This window comes from Scyliorhinus canicula, chromosome 1 (genome assembly GCF_902713615.1).
Source record: "Scyliorhinus canicula chromosome 1, sScyCan1.1, whole genome shotgun sequence".
Classification (NCBI taxonomy): Eukaryota; Metazoa; Chordata; class Chondrichthyes; order Carcharhiniformes; family Scyliorhinidae; genus Scyliorhinus; species Scyliorhinus canicula.
The window spans coordinates 70,641,237-70,661,928 of record NC_052146.1 but is presented as its reverse complement, the minus strand read 5'-3'; the positions used below and the strand labels follow the sequence as shown (position 1 = coordinate 70,661,928).

The window sequence follows — 20,692 nt, the reverse complement described above, 5'->3', positions numbered from 1 at the left end:
CTCCATGTGTTTTGTGAACTGTCTTTCGAATTCCACGCTATCACCTTAGCTATTTCTTCAGCCGTAAGCAATGCGGCCTCCCCTGGTGCTCCAGCCTCCATTTTCTTTACCAACCCTGCGGTGACCTTTCCACTCCCCGACGGACTTTCAGCTGTTTTCACGGCCGTTTTTTTACTGATTCTTGACGTTTCCCTTCCCTGGGCTTTCTCCTGACTTTTACTGCCTTTGCTGCCCCTAGGACCGGGTGTTAACCCCCGACAATGCCGTTCCCGAACGGGAGCCCTCCAACGCGCGGCTGCCTCCCGCCTGCTGTCACCGGAAGTCTGACACTCCCTGTTATATACACAGAAAGGGGTTCCCTGATTGGGCCACTAATGAGGGAACTCGTATTCTAATTGGCCAATTTCAAAGGCCTGGCCTAAGTCATTACAGATACATACAATATACCAAGGCACAATTTTGAAGAACAGGGGAGTTCGCCCTGGTGTCCAGGCTAATATTTATCACTCAATCAATTAATTAATTAAGTGAAAGTGCAGTGACTATTGTAACCAAACACACTGACCATTTTGTCCACAGCAAGATTCCACAATCAATTGGATGAATGATCAGCCAATTTGTTCTTGGTTATACTTAATGAAGGACACAACGTGTTGCTCTTCCCCATCTAATAGAAATGGGATTCTCACTGCTGCCCTGACCAAGTAACCTTCAATTCATTTCACAAACAGATTTTGATCATTGCTATATTCCCGTTTGTGGAAGATTGCTATGCACAAATTGATTGCTGCATTTTAGGGGTTAGGGTTAGACTAATAGGGTTTGACTACATTTCAAAAGTATTTAATTGGCTGCAAAATGCTTTGGGATGTCTGAAGTCATGAAAAGTGCTATGTAAATGTATGGCTTTATTTCTGAGTTAAGACTTTGAACTGAGACTTCATCTGTTTTAAACGGTCCCAAATCACATTTTCTACTGTTGGAAGAAGAACGTTGAGTTTTGCTATGCTCTTAACGTTACCAACAATAAATAGATTGGAAGGTAATTCATTTCATTATTGTTCGTGGAATCCTGTGCACAAAATGTTTGCTTTTTTTGGTTACAGAAGTAATGACACTATCAAGTAATTAATTTTGTGCAGCACATACGATATATTTCTGAGAAATATTGACCCAAATTTTCTAGTATCTAGATCCTTGGAGATTAGACCTAAGTAGTCAGACACGCGCTGAAATTAACCTGGAAGTTTAAACTTCCAGTGAGCTGATTTGTGCTGCCCTGGACCCTCTTTGAAAGCCTCTGATACTGAGGTCAGCGTCTGATACTTGGGCAGCTAAGTGGAACTTAGCTGCATACTTACTCTGGAAATGTTACACTGGTTAGCACCTGGTCTAACTCAGTTACTGGCCTAGTGCGACTGAACTGAGCACCACAACCGCCCCCGACACTACTACCCATTCATCTATTCATTAACCCACTCACCATCCACAAGACGAGACTTTACAAAACTTTTTACCTGAATACATGTTGCCTACAGAGTACGAGATCCTCCCAAGTTGTCAGTGGAAGAGACAGAGAGGCGAGCACTTCTGATGAAGGAATGGTCACGCTATAAGCAAAAAGAACATGAAAAGGAAGCTGAAATCATCCAGTCCATGATTGAGGCACAGCAGCAGGCTCTGCAGGAACTGCGGCTAGAATCGGAGGAGTTGTACCAGGCTGCCATTAAACGGGACCAAGGACTGTTTCCATTGGAGTTACAGGGATGTAGTTTTACTCCACCCATAGCTAACTACGAAGCACCTGATGGGAAGTACAGAGATATCACAAAAGTGTATACACAGTGACACAGCTGAGACCCTGGCTGCTTTTTGGGTTGTCCTTTTTTAAGCAATTTTTTTCTAAATAAAGCGAATATTGACATGTAAATATACCACACAGCTGTAGCATGAATGTGTATGTCATGCATATAATATACAAATTTCCAGAAACTTTACTGGGCTTTATTAAATGTCTTTAGTTAATTTTTTTGACTGTTGTCCGTTATTGTTTTGTGGTAATATACTGTCATGTGACCAGGTGTCTGTATTCATGGTGCACTTCGTGGTACAGTGGTTAGCACTGTTGCCGCAGTGCAAGGGACTGAGTTCAAATCTGACCTCGGGTGACTGTGTAGAGCTTGCATGTTCTCCGTGTTCTGCATGGGTTTTCTCTCGGTGCTCCAGTTTCCTATCAGTCCAGAGATGTACAGGTTGGGTGGATTGGCTATGCTAAATTGACCTTTGGGTACAAAGGTTAGGTAAGGGTTACGGGGATTGGACGGGGCATTGGTCCAGGTAAGATGCTCTTTCAGAGGGTCGGTGTAGACTTGATGGGCTGAATGGCCTCCTTCTGCACTGTACAGATTCTGATTTGTGGTATTGTTTTAACACCAATGTTTTTTTAAAAATAATTTTTATTCAAATTGCTGCTGAGACTGACCACCCTCTACATCTCCGCCTTAACACCAATATGTTGTTGGGTGACCTCAGTAGTCAGCACAATAGAAAGGATGTGAATTCCTCCACAATTAAACTAATTATACAAATATCATAGGGCTCACTGGCAGAAACGAGGTGCTTTCCAGTACAGTATTGTGCTGTACTTGTCACTTTATGCAAATGTACTTTGTGCCAACACCGTTTGTCCTTTTCCAGGAATCACTACAGGAGACTTTCAACTTGTCACCAGGATGTAAGCTACCTAATTTGTCGTTGTTTCCTGTTAATGGAATAATAGTACCTCGTGTTGCACCATCTGCTGTTCATGTTTGGGATCTGACGTTATGGGCAATAAATATTGGTCTTGCCCTCAAAGGTGGGGATGAAGCAGCCACCTCTGCAGTCTGTGGCATGTGGTATAACTACACCGAGAGTGGTGTTGGGGATGTACTTAATAAACAATATCCTGTACAAATCTGCAAAAATTCCACAACCTTGGGTATTTCTCAGTGTTTCACCCTTCCATATTCTGCTGGTAAACAAAAAGAATATTCATAATTCCTCTTCAACTTGGATTGGAGTATCGCTCTGACTCTTTCCACTTGAGTCAATGCCCTGCATTTCTGGAGGGGTTCTCCCAATTCCCTGTTGTAAACTTGAAAGGAGATTAGTAGATCTTTCAAAAGTAGTGTAAACATCTATTCACAATTTCTTCCAGGCTGTGTGATCGGCAAAGTTGCAGCATGAGATTCAGGGTTGAGATATGTTAGCTTCTTGTCAAACTGGTTTCTGGTTTTCAAGTGCAAATCTGTGCTTTTCTTTGTAGCAGTTTTCTCCCAAACAGCTAATCAGTGTTTAATAATCTCTTATTTGTAATCTCCATTTCAATCTTGGACAGCTTTCTGACCAAGTGTATCTACAATGGCAGGTGTAAAATAAGCATTTGCAAGATGCTAACAGTTTATTTATTGAACACAGATCTTTAATGCAACATGGCAACAGGATGCGCCATGGAAACAGTTACACATCAACGTTCTGATTATCAGATGCAAGACAGAAGGTGTACCAATCCCTTTTAGAGTTGCTCACAAAGTTAATCCAGATTGACGGGTGGTCCTTGGACTCATGAGAAGGTTGCTCTGAGTTATCCAAATGTTATTACAGGATGCACAGCAGGGAGGAGCTGACGTGCTTACACAGACCCTATTGCACCATATCTCAACTATCCAGCAGCTAGTAACAACATGCATGATCAGGTCTATTTCCCTTTTCCATCACTCAGGGGCAGGTGCCATTCAGTTGGTGGATTAGTCCTCCTCTCCCAGATTGGAAGGTGCCTCTGTTGCTCTTCTAACCTCTTTTTCTCACTCTCACGTAAGGCTTTCTGTAAATTTAAAGCAATTTAGTTAGATCCGCATTTGCAGCATCTTCTGGCTAAAAGCCAAACCTTCTGGGGAAAGAAGCACATTGATCATATTGCATAGAAGATCTCAGATGAGCTGCTGACCCACCCAAATATTCATGCGATCGAGGATCACCCCCTCTCAGCTCATCTGCTGATGAGGAATAAAGGGTTATGGTGTTCGGGTGGGAAAGTGGAGCTGAGCTGAGTCCACAAAAGATCAGCCATGATCTCTTTTTTTTTAAATAAATTTAGAGTACCCAATTCATTTTTTCCAATTAAGGGGCAATTTAGCATGGCCAATCCACCTAGCCTGCACATCTTTGGGTTGTGGGGGGTGAAACCCACGCAAACATGGGGAGAATGTGCAAACTCAACACACACACTGACCCAGAGCCAGGATTGAACCTGGGACCTCGGCGCACGAGGCTGAAGGGCTAACCCATTGCACCACCGTGCTGCCCCAGCCATGATCTCTTTGAATAGCGGAGCAGGCTCGAAGGGCCAGATGGCCTACACCTGCTCCTAGTTCTTCGGTTCTTACAACAATCGACAATGGTTTCATGGTCATCATTAGACTTTTAATTCCAGATTTTTTTATTGAATTCAAATTCCACCAATTGTGGTGGAATTCAAACCCAGGTCCTCAGAGCATTACCCGAGTCTCTGGATTACTAGTCCAGTGATAATAGCATTGCGCCACTTACTGCCCTGTTATATCTAACTTGATCTGCCCATATCTAATTCATATCACCTATCACCTCTGTGCTCACAGCCTCACATTTGTTCACTGGGGCCAATGTGTTGATAAAATTCTCAGCCCGGTTTTCAAATGCCTCAATGGTCTTAACCCTGCATATCACCAGCCCCACAACCCTCGGAGATAACCGTGCTCCTCTAATTCTGGCCTTGTGTTTCCTATTCCAATTGCTTCACCACTGCCTCAAAACCCTCCCTACCTTTCTGCGCCTCCATCTCGCTTTCCTTTTTAAAAAACATTTTAAAATTCTTTTTCACATTTTCTCCCAAATTTACACCCAACAATAAACAATAATCAGTAACGAATGCAATGTCAATCCCCATATAGATAGATAGAATTTACAGTGCAGAAGGAGGCCATTCGGCCCATCCGAGTCTGCACCGGCTCCTAGAAAGAGCACCCTACCCAAGGTTAACACCTCCACCCGATCCCCATAACCCAGTACCCCACCCAACACTAAGGGCAATTTTGGACACTAAGGGCAATTTATCATGGCCAATCCACCTAACCTGCACATCTTTGGACTGTGGGAGGAAACCGGAGCACCCGGAGGAAACCCACGCACACACGGGGAGGATGTGCGGACTCCGCACAGACAGTGACCCGAGCCGGAATCGAACCTGGGACCCTGGAGCTGTGAAGCGATTGTGCTATCCACAATGCTACCGTGCTCCCCTATATAACAACAATCCCTTCCTTCCATCAACCCCCAAACGTCAGCCCGCATGGTAACATAAACAAAAGACAAAGAGGAATCAGGAATCACCCATAGTCACCATTAATACATACAGTCCTCCCCGCCCCCAAACCCCTAATGTTTCGATGTGATCCAATTCTTGAAAATGCATAATAAATAACACCCATGAATTGTAGAACCCCTCCATCCTTCCCCCTCAGTTCAGATTTGACGTTTTCAAGCATCTAGAATTCCACCGCCATGCCAGGGCACAGGGTCTGCCTTCGGGCGATCAATGAGGCGAAGGCTACATCTGCCTCCGCTCCCGTTTCCAACCCCGGCTGGTCCAACATTCGGAATATGACCCCCCGAGGGGCCCAGATCCAGTTTCACGTGCACCACTTTAGAGATTACCCTAAACACCTCCTTCCAGTAATCCTCCAGCTTTGGACAGGACCAAAACATATAAACTTGGTTTGCAGGCCCCCTCCCTCGCAACGTTCACATACATCTTTTTTTAAAAATATTTTTATTAGGGTATTTGCAAGTTTTTATAATAACAACAATAACTGCAACATAAACATGGTACAATGTTCACATACATCTTTAACCCCCTCAAAGAGCCGGATCATTCTCGCCCTTGTAAGGTGCGCTCTATACACCACCTTCAGCTGTATCAGTCCCAACCTCACACACGAGGTGGAGGCATTCACCCTCTGGAGCAGCTCACACCAGAACCCCTCCCCCATACCCTCTCCTAACTCTTCCTCCCACTTTGCCTTGATCCCTTCTAGCGGCACCTTCTCCAAAATTGTCCCGTAAACCGCAGCTGGTACCCCCTTTTCCAGTCCCCCTGTCGTCAGCACCCCCTCCAGCAATGTGGAAGTCGGCTCTACTGGGAAGCTCTGGTATCTCCTTTCTGGCAAAGTCTCGAACCTGCATGTATCTAAATATTTTCCCTGCTCTAGCCCATACTTTGCTCCCAGCTCCTTCAATCCCTCAAAACGATCCCCAAGAAACAAATCTTTTAGTGTCCTAATTCCTTTCTCCTCCCATCTCCAAAAAATTCCATCCCACTTCCCTGGCTCAAATCTATGATTCCCCCGAATCGGCATTTCCCTTGACCCTGCCCCCCAACCCGAAGTGCTGTCGAAACTGTCTCCAAATTCTCAACGAAGCTATTACTATCGGACTCCCCGTGTATCTCCCCGGGGCCGTTGGGAGCGGCGCTGTTGCTAGCACCTTCAATCCTGACCCCCTACACAAACTCTCCTCTATTCTGACCCATTGTGAGTCAACCCCTCTGACCCAGCTCCGTATCTTCTCCACATTCGCCGCCCAGTAATAATACATCAGGTTTCGAAAACCCAGACCCCCTGCCTTCCTTCCTCTCTGTAGGAGCATCTTTTTAATTCTGGCCACCTTCCCTCCCCATATGAAGGAGGTAATCATCCCTTCAATCTCTCTTAAACAATGCCTTTGGCAGGAAAATCGGCAGGCATTGAAAAATAAACAGGAATCGCGGCAGCATTCATTTTAACCACCTGTACCCGACCCGACAATGAGAGAGGGAGAACATCCCACCTTGCCAGATCAGCATTCACTCGCCCCACCAAACTAGAAATGTTGTACCTACGGAGACCCCCCCCCCCCCAATCTCAGGCAACCTGCACCCCCCCAGGTATCTAAAGTGAGACCCTGCCTTACGAAATGGCATCCAGGGATCATTCTTGTGAACCTCCTCTGGACCCTTTCCAAGGCCAGCACATCCTTCCTCAGATACAGGGCCCAAAACTGCTCAAATGGGGTCTGACCAGAGCCTTATACAGCCTCAGAAGTACATCCCTGGTCTTGTATTTTAGCCCTCTCGACTTGAATGCGAACATTGCATTTGCCTTCCTAACTGCCGACTGAACCTGCACATTAACCATAAGAGAATCTTGAACAAGGACTCCCAGAGACCTCAACAGCGGCGTATATGGGGTACGGAACGCCTATACAGTAAACACGGTTTGCACAGTTAAACAAATTAGCAGGCCTGACCCAGTATTCTCCGGGGCTTCCGTGATTCTCTGCCTCCACTGGGGGGAATTCCCGATGGCGAAGTTCACATGTGCTTTTAAAATCATGAAACAGGCGCTATGGCTGCAAAGGGAGAGAGAGGGTACGGAAAGTGTCCAACATCGCCGTAATTTGCGGACAATTGTGCCGCTCGCCAGGGCTGACAGGCACAGAACGCCATTGCTGCAGCCTGCAAGGCAGCCTTGTAGCTGCGCATGCTGCTGATTGCCCACTGTTAACTTCGGGTCACAGGTGATATAGTTGATCCCCAGGCCACCCCCTAGCTGCCTCTGGCCCCAGCCAACCCATCAACGGGATAAGCGCACTCCAACACAACCAGTGCCATCTCGTTGGCTGCGATGAGTGCGTGTGGGGATAGTATTGTTTTCATGCGGCTGCAGTTCGTCAGCCTCCCGAGTGTCAATCACGGACCCGGCGAATCCCACACCATTTTTCATTGGAATCGATTGTGTTCCATGTAGCACCGGTGCTAGCCCCTCCAGTTACTGAAGGTCCAGACACCAGTTTTGCTGTTGTGAAAGTCCATGAATCCTGCCCCGGTGTCAACACTTAGTCACAGGAACGGATACTTGCACTGCATAAATTTGTGGTGGGAAAAATGTAATACCCTGTGTTGCCCTATTATGTATTTTCTTTTATTTCTTTTTCTTTTCATGGACTTAATGATCCATTGAGCTGCTCGCAGAAAAATACTTTTCACTGTACCTTGGTACACGTGACAATAAACAAATTCAATCCAATATGTGAATAGCATATGGGTTTTTTTTTTGCACACAATTGTATGAAAGGAATGCGATCAAACTATTCTTCCATTTTCTTAAATATCTGATGGTGAGTAAGTGCAGTGCAGGTGAAGGATTCTTTCGTTTGTATTTTATTATTCAGTAAGATACAGTAAAATCTATGGGTTTCGACAGTAAGTAAAGTCGCCCTAGTCCTAGGTGACCATAGCCTGCTTTCCCCTTTGAGTGGCAGAGCAGACTGGTGGTGGTTTAAGCTGAGGGTCACCACACCCTCAGGCGAGGGGCAAGTTTGAGAAGGCAGGGCCTTCATGAATAACCTCAGCCAGTACGGAAATAGAACCCACACTGTTGGTCTCATTCTGCATCACGAACCAGAGACTGGATTCTCCGGCCCGCCGCGCCACCACATTTCTGCCTCGACCCGTCGTCGGGATACTCCGTTACACCGGCCGGTCAATTGGGTTTTCCATTGGTACTTCCGGTTGCGGCTATGGGGAACTAAGCCGCACGTTCGGCAGCTCCCGCCAGGAACGGACTTTTGGGCTCTTTTAAGGGCCCCCAGCGGTACTTGCTCGACGGTTCCCGACGTGGGAAGGTGTCTGCAGCGGATCCCCAGTGGTCTATGGTCTTGACCAGGAGCGGGGCCAGCAGAATAGCGGTGGGAGCGCCTAAGAAAAAGCAGGGGAAGAGAATCAAGATGGCGGCCGGCGGAGGCCTCGAGGAATGGAGGCAGTGGGCGCAGGTGCAGCAGGAGACTCTCCAACGCTGTTTTCAGGATCTCAAGGTGGAGCTGCTGGACTCGCTGAAGGCGAATTTGGACAAGCTGCTGGTGACACAGACAGACCAGGGGGTGGAGATCCGGGAGCTCCGACAACAAGCCTCTGAAAGAGAGGATGAGGCCGCGGCCCTCGCGGTAAAGGCGGAGATGCACGAGGCGCTCCACAAGAAATGGCAGGAGCGGTTCGAGGAGATAGAGAACTGGTCAAGGCAGAAAAATTTGCGGATCCTGGGCCTCACTGAGGAGCTGGAAGGGTCAGACCTGGGGCCTATGTGGTCGCTTTGTTGAACTTGCTGATGGGAGCTGGGTCCTTCCAGGGGCCCCTGGAGCTGGAGGGGGTCCACAGAATACTGGCCAGGAGGCCCAAACCGAATGAGCCACCAAAGGCGGTGCTGGTGCGGTTCCACCGGTTCATTGACCGAGAGTGTGTGCTTAGGTGGGCCAAGAAGGAGCGGAGCAGCAAGTAGGAGAACACGGTAGTGCGGATCAACCAGGACTGGAGTGCGGAGGTGGCCAAGCGGAGGGCCGGGTACAACCGGACGAAGGCGGTGCTCCACAGAAAGAGAGTGTGAAGTTTGGCATGTTACACCTGTGGGTGTAACCTACAAGGTTACCTACAAGGACCATGGGTCACCTACAAGGACCGGCACTTTTATATTGAGTCCCCGGAGGAGGCGTGGGACTTTGTGCAGGCCGAGAAGTTGGACTCTGACTGAGGGTCGGGGGTTTGTAAATAACTGTGTTAACTTTTGGTGGGAAGGGTCTCTGTTTTATGCTGTTTCATGCTGTTTTAAGCTGGCTGTGTGTTATTTCTAGGGTGGGTGGGGTGCTGTCTTTTTTTCCGGGGGCGGGGTCGGGCAGAGGGAAAGCGCGGGCTTTTCTGAGGGTGGATGGGGGCGGGGTCGGAGCTGAGAAGCACGGGCTTGTTTCCCGCGCAAGGGCGGGAGGAGGAGGAGGAGGGTCTGCTGATGGGTCTGGGGGAGGAGGAGTAGCCCCACGTTGGGAGGGGTCGGAGGTGTGGCGGGAGCTGCCGGGGTCAGCAGAAGTTAGCTGGCTCACGGGAGTGCTATGGAGGGAGTAACGCAGCTGGGAGGGGTCCTAGCCTTGGGGGGGGGGGGGGGGGGGGGGGGGGGAAAAGAGAGAATAGGGGGGCTGCTGAAATGGCCAGGAAGGAGCTGGAGTCTGCAGGCGGGGCCGGGGTGGGGGTTTGCCACCGTGGCTAGTCGGCAGGGGAGGGGGGCAGGGAGCCCTCTGATCTGGCTGATAACTTGGAATGTGAGGGGGCTGAATGGGCCGGTCAAACGGGCCCGGGTGTTTACGCACCTGAAGGCGGACGTGGCTATGCTAAAGGAGACGCACCTGAAGGTGGCGGAACAGGTTAGACTGAGGAAGGACTGGGTAGGCCATGTGTTTCATTCGGGGCTGGATGCAGAAAATCGGGGGGGTGGCGATTCTGGTGGGAAAAAGGGTGTCGTTTGAGGCGTCAAAGGTGGTGGCTGACAGTGGAGGGAGGTATGTGATGGTGAGCGGCAAGTTGCAAGGGGAGCGGGTGGTGCTGGTGAATGTCTATGCACCAAATTGGGACGATGCGGGTTTTATGCGGCGCATGTTGGGCCGCATTCCGGATCTAGAGACGGGGGCTTGATACTGGGGGGGGGGGGGGGGGGGGGGGGGCTTTAACACGGTGCTGGATCCCCCATTGGATCGATCCATGTTCAGGACGGGCAGGAAGCCCGCGGCAGCTAAGGTGCTGAGGGGGTTTATGGACCAGATGGGAGGGGTGGATCCGTGGAGGTTCGCGAGGCAGAGGGCCAGGGAGTATTCATTTTTTTCCCACGTGCATAAAGCCTATTCCCGGATCGATTTTTTTGTCCTGAGCAGGGGGATGATTTTGAGGGTGGAGGATGCCGAGTATTCGGCCATAGTTATTTCGGACCACGCCCCGCACTGGGTAGACCTTGGGCTGGGGGAGGAGAGGGACCAGCGCCCGCTCTGGCACCTGGAGGTGGGACTGCTGGCGGATGAGAAGGTGGGCGGGCGGGTTCGGGGGTGTATCAAGAGGTACCTAGAGGCCAATGATAATGGGGAGGTCCGGGTGGGGATGGTTTGGGAAGCATTGAAGGCGGTGATTAGAGGGGAGTTGATTTCCATTCGAGCCCATAGAGAGAGGGGAGAGCAAAGAGAGAGGGAGAGGTTGGTGGGGGAGATGGTGAGGGTGGACAGGAGATACGCGGAGGCTCCGGAGGAGGGACTGTTGAGGGAGCAACGTAACCTTCAGGCCAGGTTCGACTTGCTGACCACCGGAACGGCGGAAGCTCAGTGGAGGAAGGCACAGGGAGCGATGTACGAATATGGGGAGAAGGTGAGTAGGATGCTGGTGCATCAGCTTCGTAAGCGTGACGCGGCCAGGGAGATCGGTGGAGTGACGGATAGGGGAGGCAATGTGGTGCAAAGGGGGGTGGACATTAATGGGGTCTTTAGGGACTTTTATGGGGAACTGTACTGGTCGGAACCCCCGGTGGAGGGGGGGTGGAATGGGGAGCTTTTTGGATAGGCTGAGATTTCCGAAGGTGGAGGAGGGACAGGTGGAGGGGCTGGGTGCACCGATTGAGCTGGAGGAGCTGGTCAAAGGGATAGGTAGCATGCAGTCAGGGAAGGCGCTGGGGCCGGATGGGTTTCCGGTCGAATTTTACAAAATGCATGCAGACCTGCTGGGCCCCCTGTTGGTTAGGACCTTCAACGAGGCGAGGGGGGGGCTTTGCCCCCGACTATGTCACGGGCGCTGATTTCCTTGATCCTTAAACGGGACAAGGACCCCCTGCAGTGTGGATCATATAGGCCGATCTCGTTGTTAAATGTAGACGCCAAGCTGTTGGCGAAGATCTTGGCCACAAGGATAGAGGACTGTGTTTCGGGGGTCATTCATGAGGACCAGACGGGGCTTGTGAAGGGAAGGCAGCTGAATACCAATATACGTAGGCTTCTGAATGTTATTATGATGCCGGCGGTAGAAGGGGAGGCGGACACGGAGCATTAGACATGGAGAAGGCCTTTGATAGGGTTGAGTGGGGGTACTTGTGGGAGGTGCTGGAAAGGTTTGGGTTCGGGGAGGGGTTTGTCAGTTGGGTGAGGCTGTTATATGAGGCCCCGATGGCGAGCGTAGCCACAAATAGGAGGAGATCGGAGTACTTTCAGTTGTACCGGGGGACGAGACAGGGGTGTCCCCTGTCCCCCTTGCTCTTTGCGTTGGCAATGATACGCAGATGACTTGTTGCTATATGTGGCGGACCCAATGGGGGGAATGCCGGACGTGATGAAGATTCTTAGGGAATTTGGGGGCTTTTCTGGTTACAAGCTCAACCTGGGTAAGAGTGAGCTGTTCGTCGTGCACCTGGGGGATCAAGAGGAGGGGATTGGTAGGCTCCCACTGAAAAGGGCAAGGAGGAGCTTTAGGTACCTAGGAGTCCAGGTGGCTAGGAGCTGGGGGGGCCCTTCACAAACTTAACCTCACTAGGCTGGTGGAGGAGTTTAAAAGATGGGACATGTTGCCGCTGTCGCTGGCGGGCAGGGTGCAGTCCATCAAGATGAAGTGCTCCCGAGGTTTTTGTTCCTGTTCCAGTGCCTCCCTATCCTTATCCTGAAGGCCTTTTTTAGGAGGGTCAATAGGAGTATTACGGGATTTGTATGGGCGCATGGGACTCCGAAGGTGAGAAGGGTGTTTTTGGAGCGGGGGGGGGGGGGGGGGGGGGGCTGGCGTTGCCAAACCTCTGTGGGTGCTATTGGGCTGCCAACGCAGCGATGGTGCGTAAGTGGGTAATGGACGGGGCAGGGCAGCATGGAAGAGGATGGAGATGGCGTCCTGCGTGGACACGAGCCTGGAGGCGCTGGTAACGGTGCCGTTGCCGCTCCCTCCAACGAGGTATACCACGAGCCCGGTGGTGGCCGCTACCCTCAAAATCTGGGGACAATGGAGACGGCATAGGGGGGAGGTGGGGGGCTCAATGGAGTCCCCGATACGGGGAACCACCGGTTTGTTCCAGGGAGCATCGATGGTGGGTTTCTTGGCTGGCATAGGGTGGGTCTTAAGAGGTTGAGGGACCTGTTTGTGGATGGGAGGTTTGCAAGCCTGGGTGAGTTAGAAGGGAAGTTTGGGCTCCCCCCGGGGAACATGTTTAGGTACATGCAGGTTAGGGCGTTTGCCAGGCGGCAGGTGGAGGGGTTGCCTCTGCTACCCCCACATGGGGTACGGGGCAGGGTGCTCTCGGGGGTGTGGGTTGGAGGAGGGAGGATTTTGGATGTGTACCACGTCATGCAGGAGGTGGATGAGGCCTCGGTGGGGGAGCTGACGGGTAAATGGGAAGAGGAGCTGGGTGAGGAGATTGTGGAGGGGACGTGGGCGGATGCCCTGGAAAGAGTGAATTCCTCCTCTTCCTTAGCCTCATACAGTTCAAGGTGCTACATAGGGCCCACATGACCGGGACGAGGATGAGTAGGTTTTTCGAGGGCGAAGACAGGTGTGCTAGGTGCTCGAACCACGCTCATATGTTTTGGGCATGCCCAGCGCTGGGGGAGTTCTGGAAGGGGGTAACAAGGACGGTGTCGAGGGTGGTAGGATCCAGGGTCAAGCCAGGCTGGGGACTCGCAATTTGCAGTGGAGCCGGGAGCGCAGGAGGCGAAAGAGGCCGGTGTTCTGGCCTTTGCGTCCCTAGTAGCCCGGTGGAGGATTTTGCTCCAATGGAAGGATGCAAGGCCCCCAAGCGTGGAGGCCTGGATCAATGATATGGTGGGGTTCATCAAATTCGAGAGGGTGAAATTTGCCCTGAGGGGATCAGTACAGTGGTTCTTTAGGCGGTGGCAGCCTTTCCTTGACTTCCTGGCAGAACGGTAGGAAAATAGGCCGACAGCAGCAGCAACCCGGGGGGGGGGGGGGGGGGGGGGGGGGGGGTTTGTTGCGGTGGAAGGGAGAAATGTGTATATGTGTTTATTGAATATGCCGGGTGCTTATCTATTTCTTCTTTTTGTAGTTACTGGGGGGGGGGGGGGGGTTGGTTTTGGGGGTTATTGTGTTTTTTCTTTTTGTTGTTGTTACTACGGTTTTCTTGCTGTCATTTTATGTTTTTGATATGTTTTTGAAAATCTTAATAAAAATTATTTTTAAAAAAAACAAAATTGGGTTTTCCATTGTGGGGCAACCCCACGCCGTCGGGAAACCCCCGGCGGGCACTGGCAAAACGGAGCATCCCACCCCAGATGACCAGCCAACTGAGCTAAACATGGCAACATCAAAGCTGTAGTACTGTTCTGATTTAGTGGAGATCGGCAACTTGCAAAAATAAATTCAACCTCCTGGTTATTAACTTATATAATTGTGCAAAAAGAATTCCCATTTCCAAATCATGCTCCAAATCAGAGCAGAACCAACTCAATTAATGGTAGGGAGTTGGGGAGAATTACAGAACAAAACGATCTAGGGGTACAGGTTCATAGCTCCTTAAAGGTGGACATGGTGGTGAAGAAGGCATTCAGTATGCTAGGTTTTATTGGTCAGAATATTGAATACAGGAGTTGGGATGTCTTGTTGAAATTGTACAAGACATTGGTAAGACCACACATGGAATACTGTGTTCAGTTCTGGTCACCCTATTATAGGGTTATGTTAAACTACAAGGAGTGCAGAAGAGATTTACGAGGATGCTACCAGAACTTGATGGTCTGAGTTATAAAGAGAGACTGGAACTATTTTCCCTGGAGCATACGAGGCTTAGGGGTGATCTTATAGAGGTCTATAAAATAATGAGGAGCATAGATAAGTTAGATGTGGTGATATGCATCATTGTAAATACACAAGAGGTTAATGTAAATACACGTAGACTAGATAGACACTAGGGGAGCACCAGAGACATGACACACAGACATTCAACCAATAGGTCAGTTAGATAGGACACAACCAATGGGCAGTCACGACACACACAGAGGTGACACTACCACAGGAGGGCATTACACCAACCCATATATAAGGACACAGCACACATGATCTTCCTCTTTCCAGTGGAGACACTCAAGTGAGTACACAGGGTTGATTTGAAACACAGCACACCCACCACCTGGATTGTAGCAGACTGGTTCGTCAGTCTGAGTAGCAATAGCAGGATTAACAAGAGAGTCGAATCCAAGTAGGAGAATCGTTAACAGTTTAGTAAATGTGTTAAAGCTATCTCCAAGTCCTAACCTTCCTTTGTCAGAGTGCACATCAAGGAAGCAGCTTATGCTACTTCAAGAGCATAACAAAACAGTAGATAGTCGACATCTTTTCCCAAAGGTAGAGGAGTCTAGAACTAGAGGCCCTAGGTTAAAGGTGAGAGATACAAAAGAGACCAGAGGGGAACTTTTTTCACAGAGGGTGGTGAGCATCTGGAACAAGCTGCCAGAGGCAGTGGTAGAGGCCGATACAATTTTTTTCTTTAAAAAAGTTAGACAGTTACATGGGCAGGGTAGCTATAAAGGGATATGGGCCAAATACAGGAAAGTGGGACTAGCTTAGTGATAGAAACTTGGTGGCATGGACAAGCTGGGCTGAAGAGCCTGTGTCCATGCTGTAAACATCTATGACGTGAGCTCTTTGGTGAGGAATGTAACGGGGCTGCGAGGAAAATTTAGGGTGTTTTCAGTGTATAAAATGAATCTAGGGAAGAGCCAAGTGCTGTGTTGTGTCTCCTTTGGGTGGAGGGGAGGAATTGGAGGCGTTACCATTTAGGGTGGCTCACTTTAGGTACTGGAGGTTGCAGGTAGTGCAGAAATGGGTGCGACTGTAAGCTGAATTTCATCAGTTTGATGGGGATGATGGAGGATGTGTGGACGTGGGATAGTCTCTCTTTGTCGTTGGCTGGCCACGTACAGGCAGTCAAAATGAATATTTTGCCATGGTTTTCTTTCTATTCCAGTGTCTGCTGGTCTTTTTGCCAAAGTTATTTTTTCAAGGGATGGATAGGCTGGTCTCGTCGTTTATGTGGGCAGGCAAGTTGGCGAGGATCAGGAAGGCAGTACTCCAAAGGGGGCCTGGCTCTCCCGAATCTGTTGCACTATTATTGGCCGGCGAATGCGGAGAAAGTACAGGGCTGGAGGAAGAAGCTGGAGGATTTGTGGGTGCGGATGGAGGTGGGGTCCTGTAAGGGATCGAGGTTGAGCGCTCTGGCAACAGTGCCACTGCCACTAGACCCAGGGCTTCATTGAAGATTTAATTCTGTATTCACATTCTGTAACCAATTATCAGCCTTGCAACCCTGTTCCACCCATTCAGTGAGGTCATGGCTGGTTTGTTCCTCCACTCCATTTACCTGCCATTGCTCCACAGCTAGCATCCAATTAACAGCCTTTTTAAATTTCATATTTCCAATCCCTTTTACAAAATCTGCTTCATGATCTCAATCCTAAAATGTGCAATCTCTAATTTGAATATGAAGTCCTTTTGCTCTGGGTTCCATACCAGATGAAACAGAGTCTTTGCATTTATATTGTTGAAACGCTTGGGCATTTTCAAGACCTCAGTCCTCAACCTTTTAAACACAAGGGACTACAAATCATGTTTATGTACTTTTTTCTCCACTTTAACCTTTTAAAGTAGTATTCTGAGCATATGGCAATTCTCCAGTTGGCTTAGTTTGGTGACTATTAAACTCTTCAAACAAAAGCAGACTATCTAGATTTTTAAAATTCATTCATGGGAAGTGGGCGTCACTGGCTGGCCCAGCAGTTGTTGCCCATCCCTAATTGTCCTTGAATCGAATCGCTTGCTAGGCCATTTCAGAGGGTAAAGATGACAGATTTCCTTTCCTAAAAAGGACATCACTGAAACAGATGATTTTTTAAAAAAAACAACAATACTCCTGCTCCTATATTCTATGTTTTGTGATCGTTCCAGATTTTTAGCAGATTCAAATTTCACCATCTACCTTGATGGTATTCAAACCCAGGTCCCCAGAGCATTATCCTGGATCTCTGGACTACTAATCCAGTGACAATATCACTATGCCATTGCCTCCCCATTTAATTGCAGTGTGCAAATTGGCTGCCATGTATCCTATGTTACAACAGTAAGCAAACTCCAAAAACATTTTGTTGGCTGTAAGTGGTTTTGAGTTTTCCTGAAAATGCCAAATAAATGCAAGATTGTTTTAACATGTTATATACTAATCACATAATTATTCTCCAACAATGGGAATTATTTTTGGTAGCTGGAACTACATTTCAGTAGTTAATACAACTTTCTATGAAACCTCCTTGCCCAACAGTCCCAATCTAGAGAGGCAAACAATCCCAATCCGTAAAGACCATTCAGTGCCCCCCTACTGATATGTATATTTAAACAACAGGAGGTAAGGAGTCTGGTCTGAACAATGAAGCCTCCAATAGAAACACCCATTGCTAAGGTTTACATATTAAGAATAGTTATTTAAACTGGACGTCTGCAACTGCTTGTACACATGTTGGATCACAAGTCACTATCTTCAGAAGGGGAGAACAATGTCAAATAATAGCTTAACAATACTTCTGAAAGTTATCAGTGTTATTTGGCTGAATCAAGATGCATTGAATGTGCAAATAAAGCAGCGTGTTTTCACAAATCCCACCTTAGCCTCGTTAGACTTAAGTTTTTCCCATTCCATACAACTCTTGTAATCTTTCTTCCACTGTTTACACGAGGGCAACTCTCCATATGTGTAGTAGTGATGAAAGAGATTCCCCAGACTTCGGCAGTGCTTCCATTCACTGCGGTAATCATCGCATACCCGAGGAGGCTGTAATGACAAGATGGTCAGGGAGACTTTGGCAGAACACAACACTTGTGAAGCACCTTATGTCGTGGGGCAAGAATGCCACCCCTGTTGTAAACCACTATTCAAGGCTATTGCTCACACTAAGAATTTAAACAGTACAAATGCACAGCTGAGCTGCAGTGTGCCATTACTGTCTGAGTGGCTTCAATCCTGGCTTTAAAACAACCGGGCTTCTGCAAAATAACATCAGAGATTTATTCCAACTGACTTTCGTAAGAATATTATAAGAGGCTGCTGAACCACACACAACAGAACCCAGTACGCTGTGCTAATACAGCGAGCAGCATTTCATCACAGCTAAAATGATATAGTTCGTCTTCTTCTCGATGTCCATCCTGTCCAGTTTCTGTGGTGCGCCAAAGAACTTCCTAAATTCTAAAGCAAATTCAATCAGCTGGGAGCACGTTTGTTCCAGTAACTTGTGTAGAGGAATCGGGTCACTTGACTTATGCACTGAATGTTCAATGATAAACCAAACGCCAGAAACTTCTATCCACTTCCTTGCGAATCAGAATCTAAAGCTACGACTATTCTGATACCCAGCGCAGTGTCCTTGCCACTAACCAGGCCCTCACTCACCCTCCACAATCCGCCGTCCGCCATCCTGTATGACCGCAGCCTTGTAAAAGACATCGGTCGCAGCCAATCACTGTGGAGCCTGTCACCTTTCCGCGCCCTCTATGCTAATGCATAGTAAGATAACCAATCAACGATCAATGTTTCTGAGAGCCCGCCCCCTAGGAATAAATCTGACCAATCGGCGTTGAGTACATGGCTGCATATTAACCAATAAGACAAAAACAGCCAATTAGCGCAAGGGTGGGGCTTCTCCTATTGTGACGTCTCAACGTTCAGTCACGGAAATGGAGTTGTTGAATGGACCTGTTTACTACAACACTCAGTATGGCTTTATTACAGACTTTATTATATACAACAGTATAAATCTCATTCTATTTCCAGTTCTCGCTAGCTTTGACAAAGAGTCATCCAGACTCGAAACGTTAGCTCTGTTATCTATCCACGAAGGGGCTGGTTTAGCACAGGACTAAATAGCTGGCTTTTAAAGCAGACCAAGGCAGGCCAGCAGCATGGTTCAATTCCCGTACCAGCCTCCCCGAACAGGCGCCGGAATGTGGCGATCAGGGGCTTTTCACAGTAACTTCATTTGAAGCCTACTTCTGCCAATAAGTGATTTTCACAGTTGCGGTCAGACCTGTTGAGATTGTCCAGCATTTTCAAGATTTGTTTATGGACCCCAAAGAAGTCAACATGCACTGACACCATGCGAACGGCTGGAATGTTTGAACTTCTGATGGACAGTTCTTTTGTTCCCTAGGACCCCCGCAAAAGCCTCTGACTCTGAGTTAGAATTGGAGACCTTGGGCAGTTCCAACTTATCTGGATAGTTACGCAGGATACAGAACTGGCTGGGTCATAGAAGGCAGAGAGTCGCAATGGAAGGGTGCTTTTCTGATTGGAGGGCTGATACTAGTGGTGTTCCACAGGGATCAGTGCTGGGACCGTTGCTGTTCATAGTATATAAGTGATTTGGAGGAAAATGTAACTGGTCTGATTAGTAAGTTTGCGGACGACACAAAGATTGGCGGAATTGCGGATAGCGATGAGGACTGTCAGAGGATACAGCAGGATTTAGATCGTTTGAAGACTTGGGCGGAGAGATGACAGATGGAGTTTAATCTGGACAAATGTGGGGTAATGCATTTTGGAAGGTCTAATACAGGTAGGGAATATACAGTGAATGGTAGAACCCTCAAGAATATTGACAGTCAAAGAGATCTAGGTGTACAGGTTGAAGTTAAAACTCACCACTATTCTTAGAATTCCCCCTATACCAAAAAAAAGTTGATATTCTAAATGGTGAACAGGGATTCTCACTCCCTGACTCCAATGCAGGCTTCTGTGGGTGCTATTCAGGTCAAACTATCTTTTCAAGTTATCCCCCGGTATAACCCATACCTTCACCGAAGAATTTACCTACTTACCCCTTAATAGCATTGATGTCCTGGGTCCTGCGTTATTAAGGAAGTGAAGTAAGCTAATAACCACTTTTTCAGGTTAAGTTATTTTATTATTATATTTTTTCTTTTAAAAGCTGCAAACACTTTCTTTACAGAAAGGAAAAAAGATCTTGCTTCTGGCTGCTGCTGGTTGGTTGTACAAACCTTCAGGCCCACCTTGGCAATCGATCTTCTTAAAATCTGGTCTTCTTGAGTTGTATTCACTGGTGAACTCGGTTGCTGTGTCCTGTCCTTCCCATGCACCGAGCTGTGAGAGCTGGCTCTGGCTCTGTTTAAATTCTTGTCTTCCTTAGATGTATAACTGTTTAAACTCGGCTGCTTGCCTTGTCTTTCCCATGACCGAGCTCTCTCTCTCTCTCTGAGTTCTCCTCCCCTTCTCTCCTGTTGCTGGTTTCCTCTGTCCTTGTTGCTGCTGCTCCCTGGGTTTATATTCTCTTTCTGAGAGTTATTAAGTTTTAACGACTTTATTGTAAATGAGCTTGTTTCACTTTGATAGTTTAAAAGTATCTTTGATGTAAACATTTTACTACAACTAATTATTCATTTTGGGCATATCGTCTCCTCTCAGATCTGATTAAACAATGCTTTGGTTTCAATTGTTAACTTTTATTTCTGTGATTTCGAATCGTTTAATTTTCCAATTGTCCCCAGCTCATAACTTTGCCTTTGATTTTGACTTAAATTATGTTTCTCGTAGACAGGTCGTCTCCAATTTTCTTTTAATTGTCTTGATGTTCATAGAATTTTACACTTTAGAATTGACACCAAATTCGACTGAGCATCTTCCATCCTTTCCAGCTGTTTACTAAGAGAGTTTATTTCAATTAAGGTGTGAAACTTTGCTTTTAGCTGTATGCTAAAATTTAACTTGGTTATGACTTGAAAGACTTGCCTGTT

General features: G+C 48.0%; 2 protein-coding genes across 5 annotated transcripts in view; one reads left to right on the top strand and one right to left on the bottom strand.

Annotated features, from left to right (window-relative positions):
* The window catches only part of mrpl40 (mitochondrial ribosomal protein L40), a 46,628-nt gene extending 44,603 nt beyond the window's left edge, over positions 1 to 2,025 (top strand). For all 4 annotated transcript variants that reach the window (XM_038793015.1, XM_038793027.1, XM_038793017.1 and 1 more), the window contains one exon: positions 1,539 to 2,025. In XM_038793015.1, the coding sequence (XP_038648943.1) occupies positions 1,539 to 1,848 (310 nt within the window). In that variant the 3' untranslated portion in view covers positions 1,849 to 2,025. The remainder of the gene's footprint in view (positions 1 to 1,538) is intronic.
* Positions 2,026 to 3,427: 1,402 nt separating this feature from the next.
* Positions 3,428 to 18,446, bottom strand: LOC119963723 (UPF0545 protein C22orf39 homolog). Its single transcript, XM_038793035.1, has 3 exons — positions 18,336 to 18,446; positions 17,550 to 17,717; positions 3,428 to 3,865 (listed from the first exon to the last, which is right to left on the bottom strand). The coding sequence occupies exons 1-3, from the start codon at positions 18,387 to 18,389 to the stop codon at positions 3,740 to 3,742; spliced, it is 348 nt and encodes a 115-aa protein (XP_038648963.1). The 5' UTR covers positions 18,390 to 18,446; the 3' UTR covers positions 3,428 to 3,739.
* Between the last annotated feature and the right edge of the window lie 2,246 nt (positions 18,447 to 20,692).

Coding starts and splice junctions, on each gene's coding strand:
- LOC119963723 (XM_038793035.1), bottom strand. CDS start 18,389: ATGTCTTTTACAAGGCTGCGGTCATACAGGATGGCGGACGGCGGATTG. Junction 17,718..18,335: donor CGGACGGCGGATTGTGGAGG/GTGAGTGAGGGC, acceptor TTGTCATTACAG/CCTCCTCGGGTATGCGATGA. Junction 3,866..17,549: donor TTAAGTCTAACGAGGCTAAG/GTGGGATTTGTG, acceptor TTAAATTTACAG/AAAGCCTTACGTGAGAGTGA.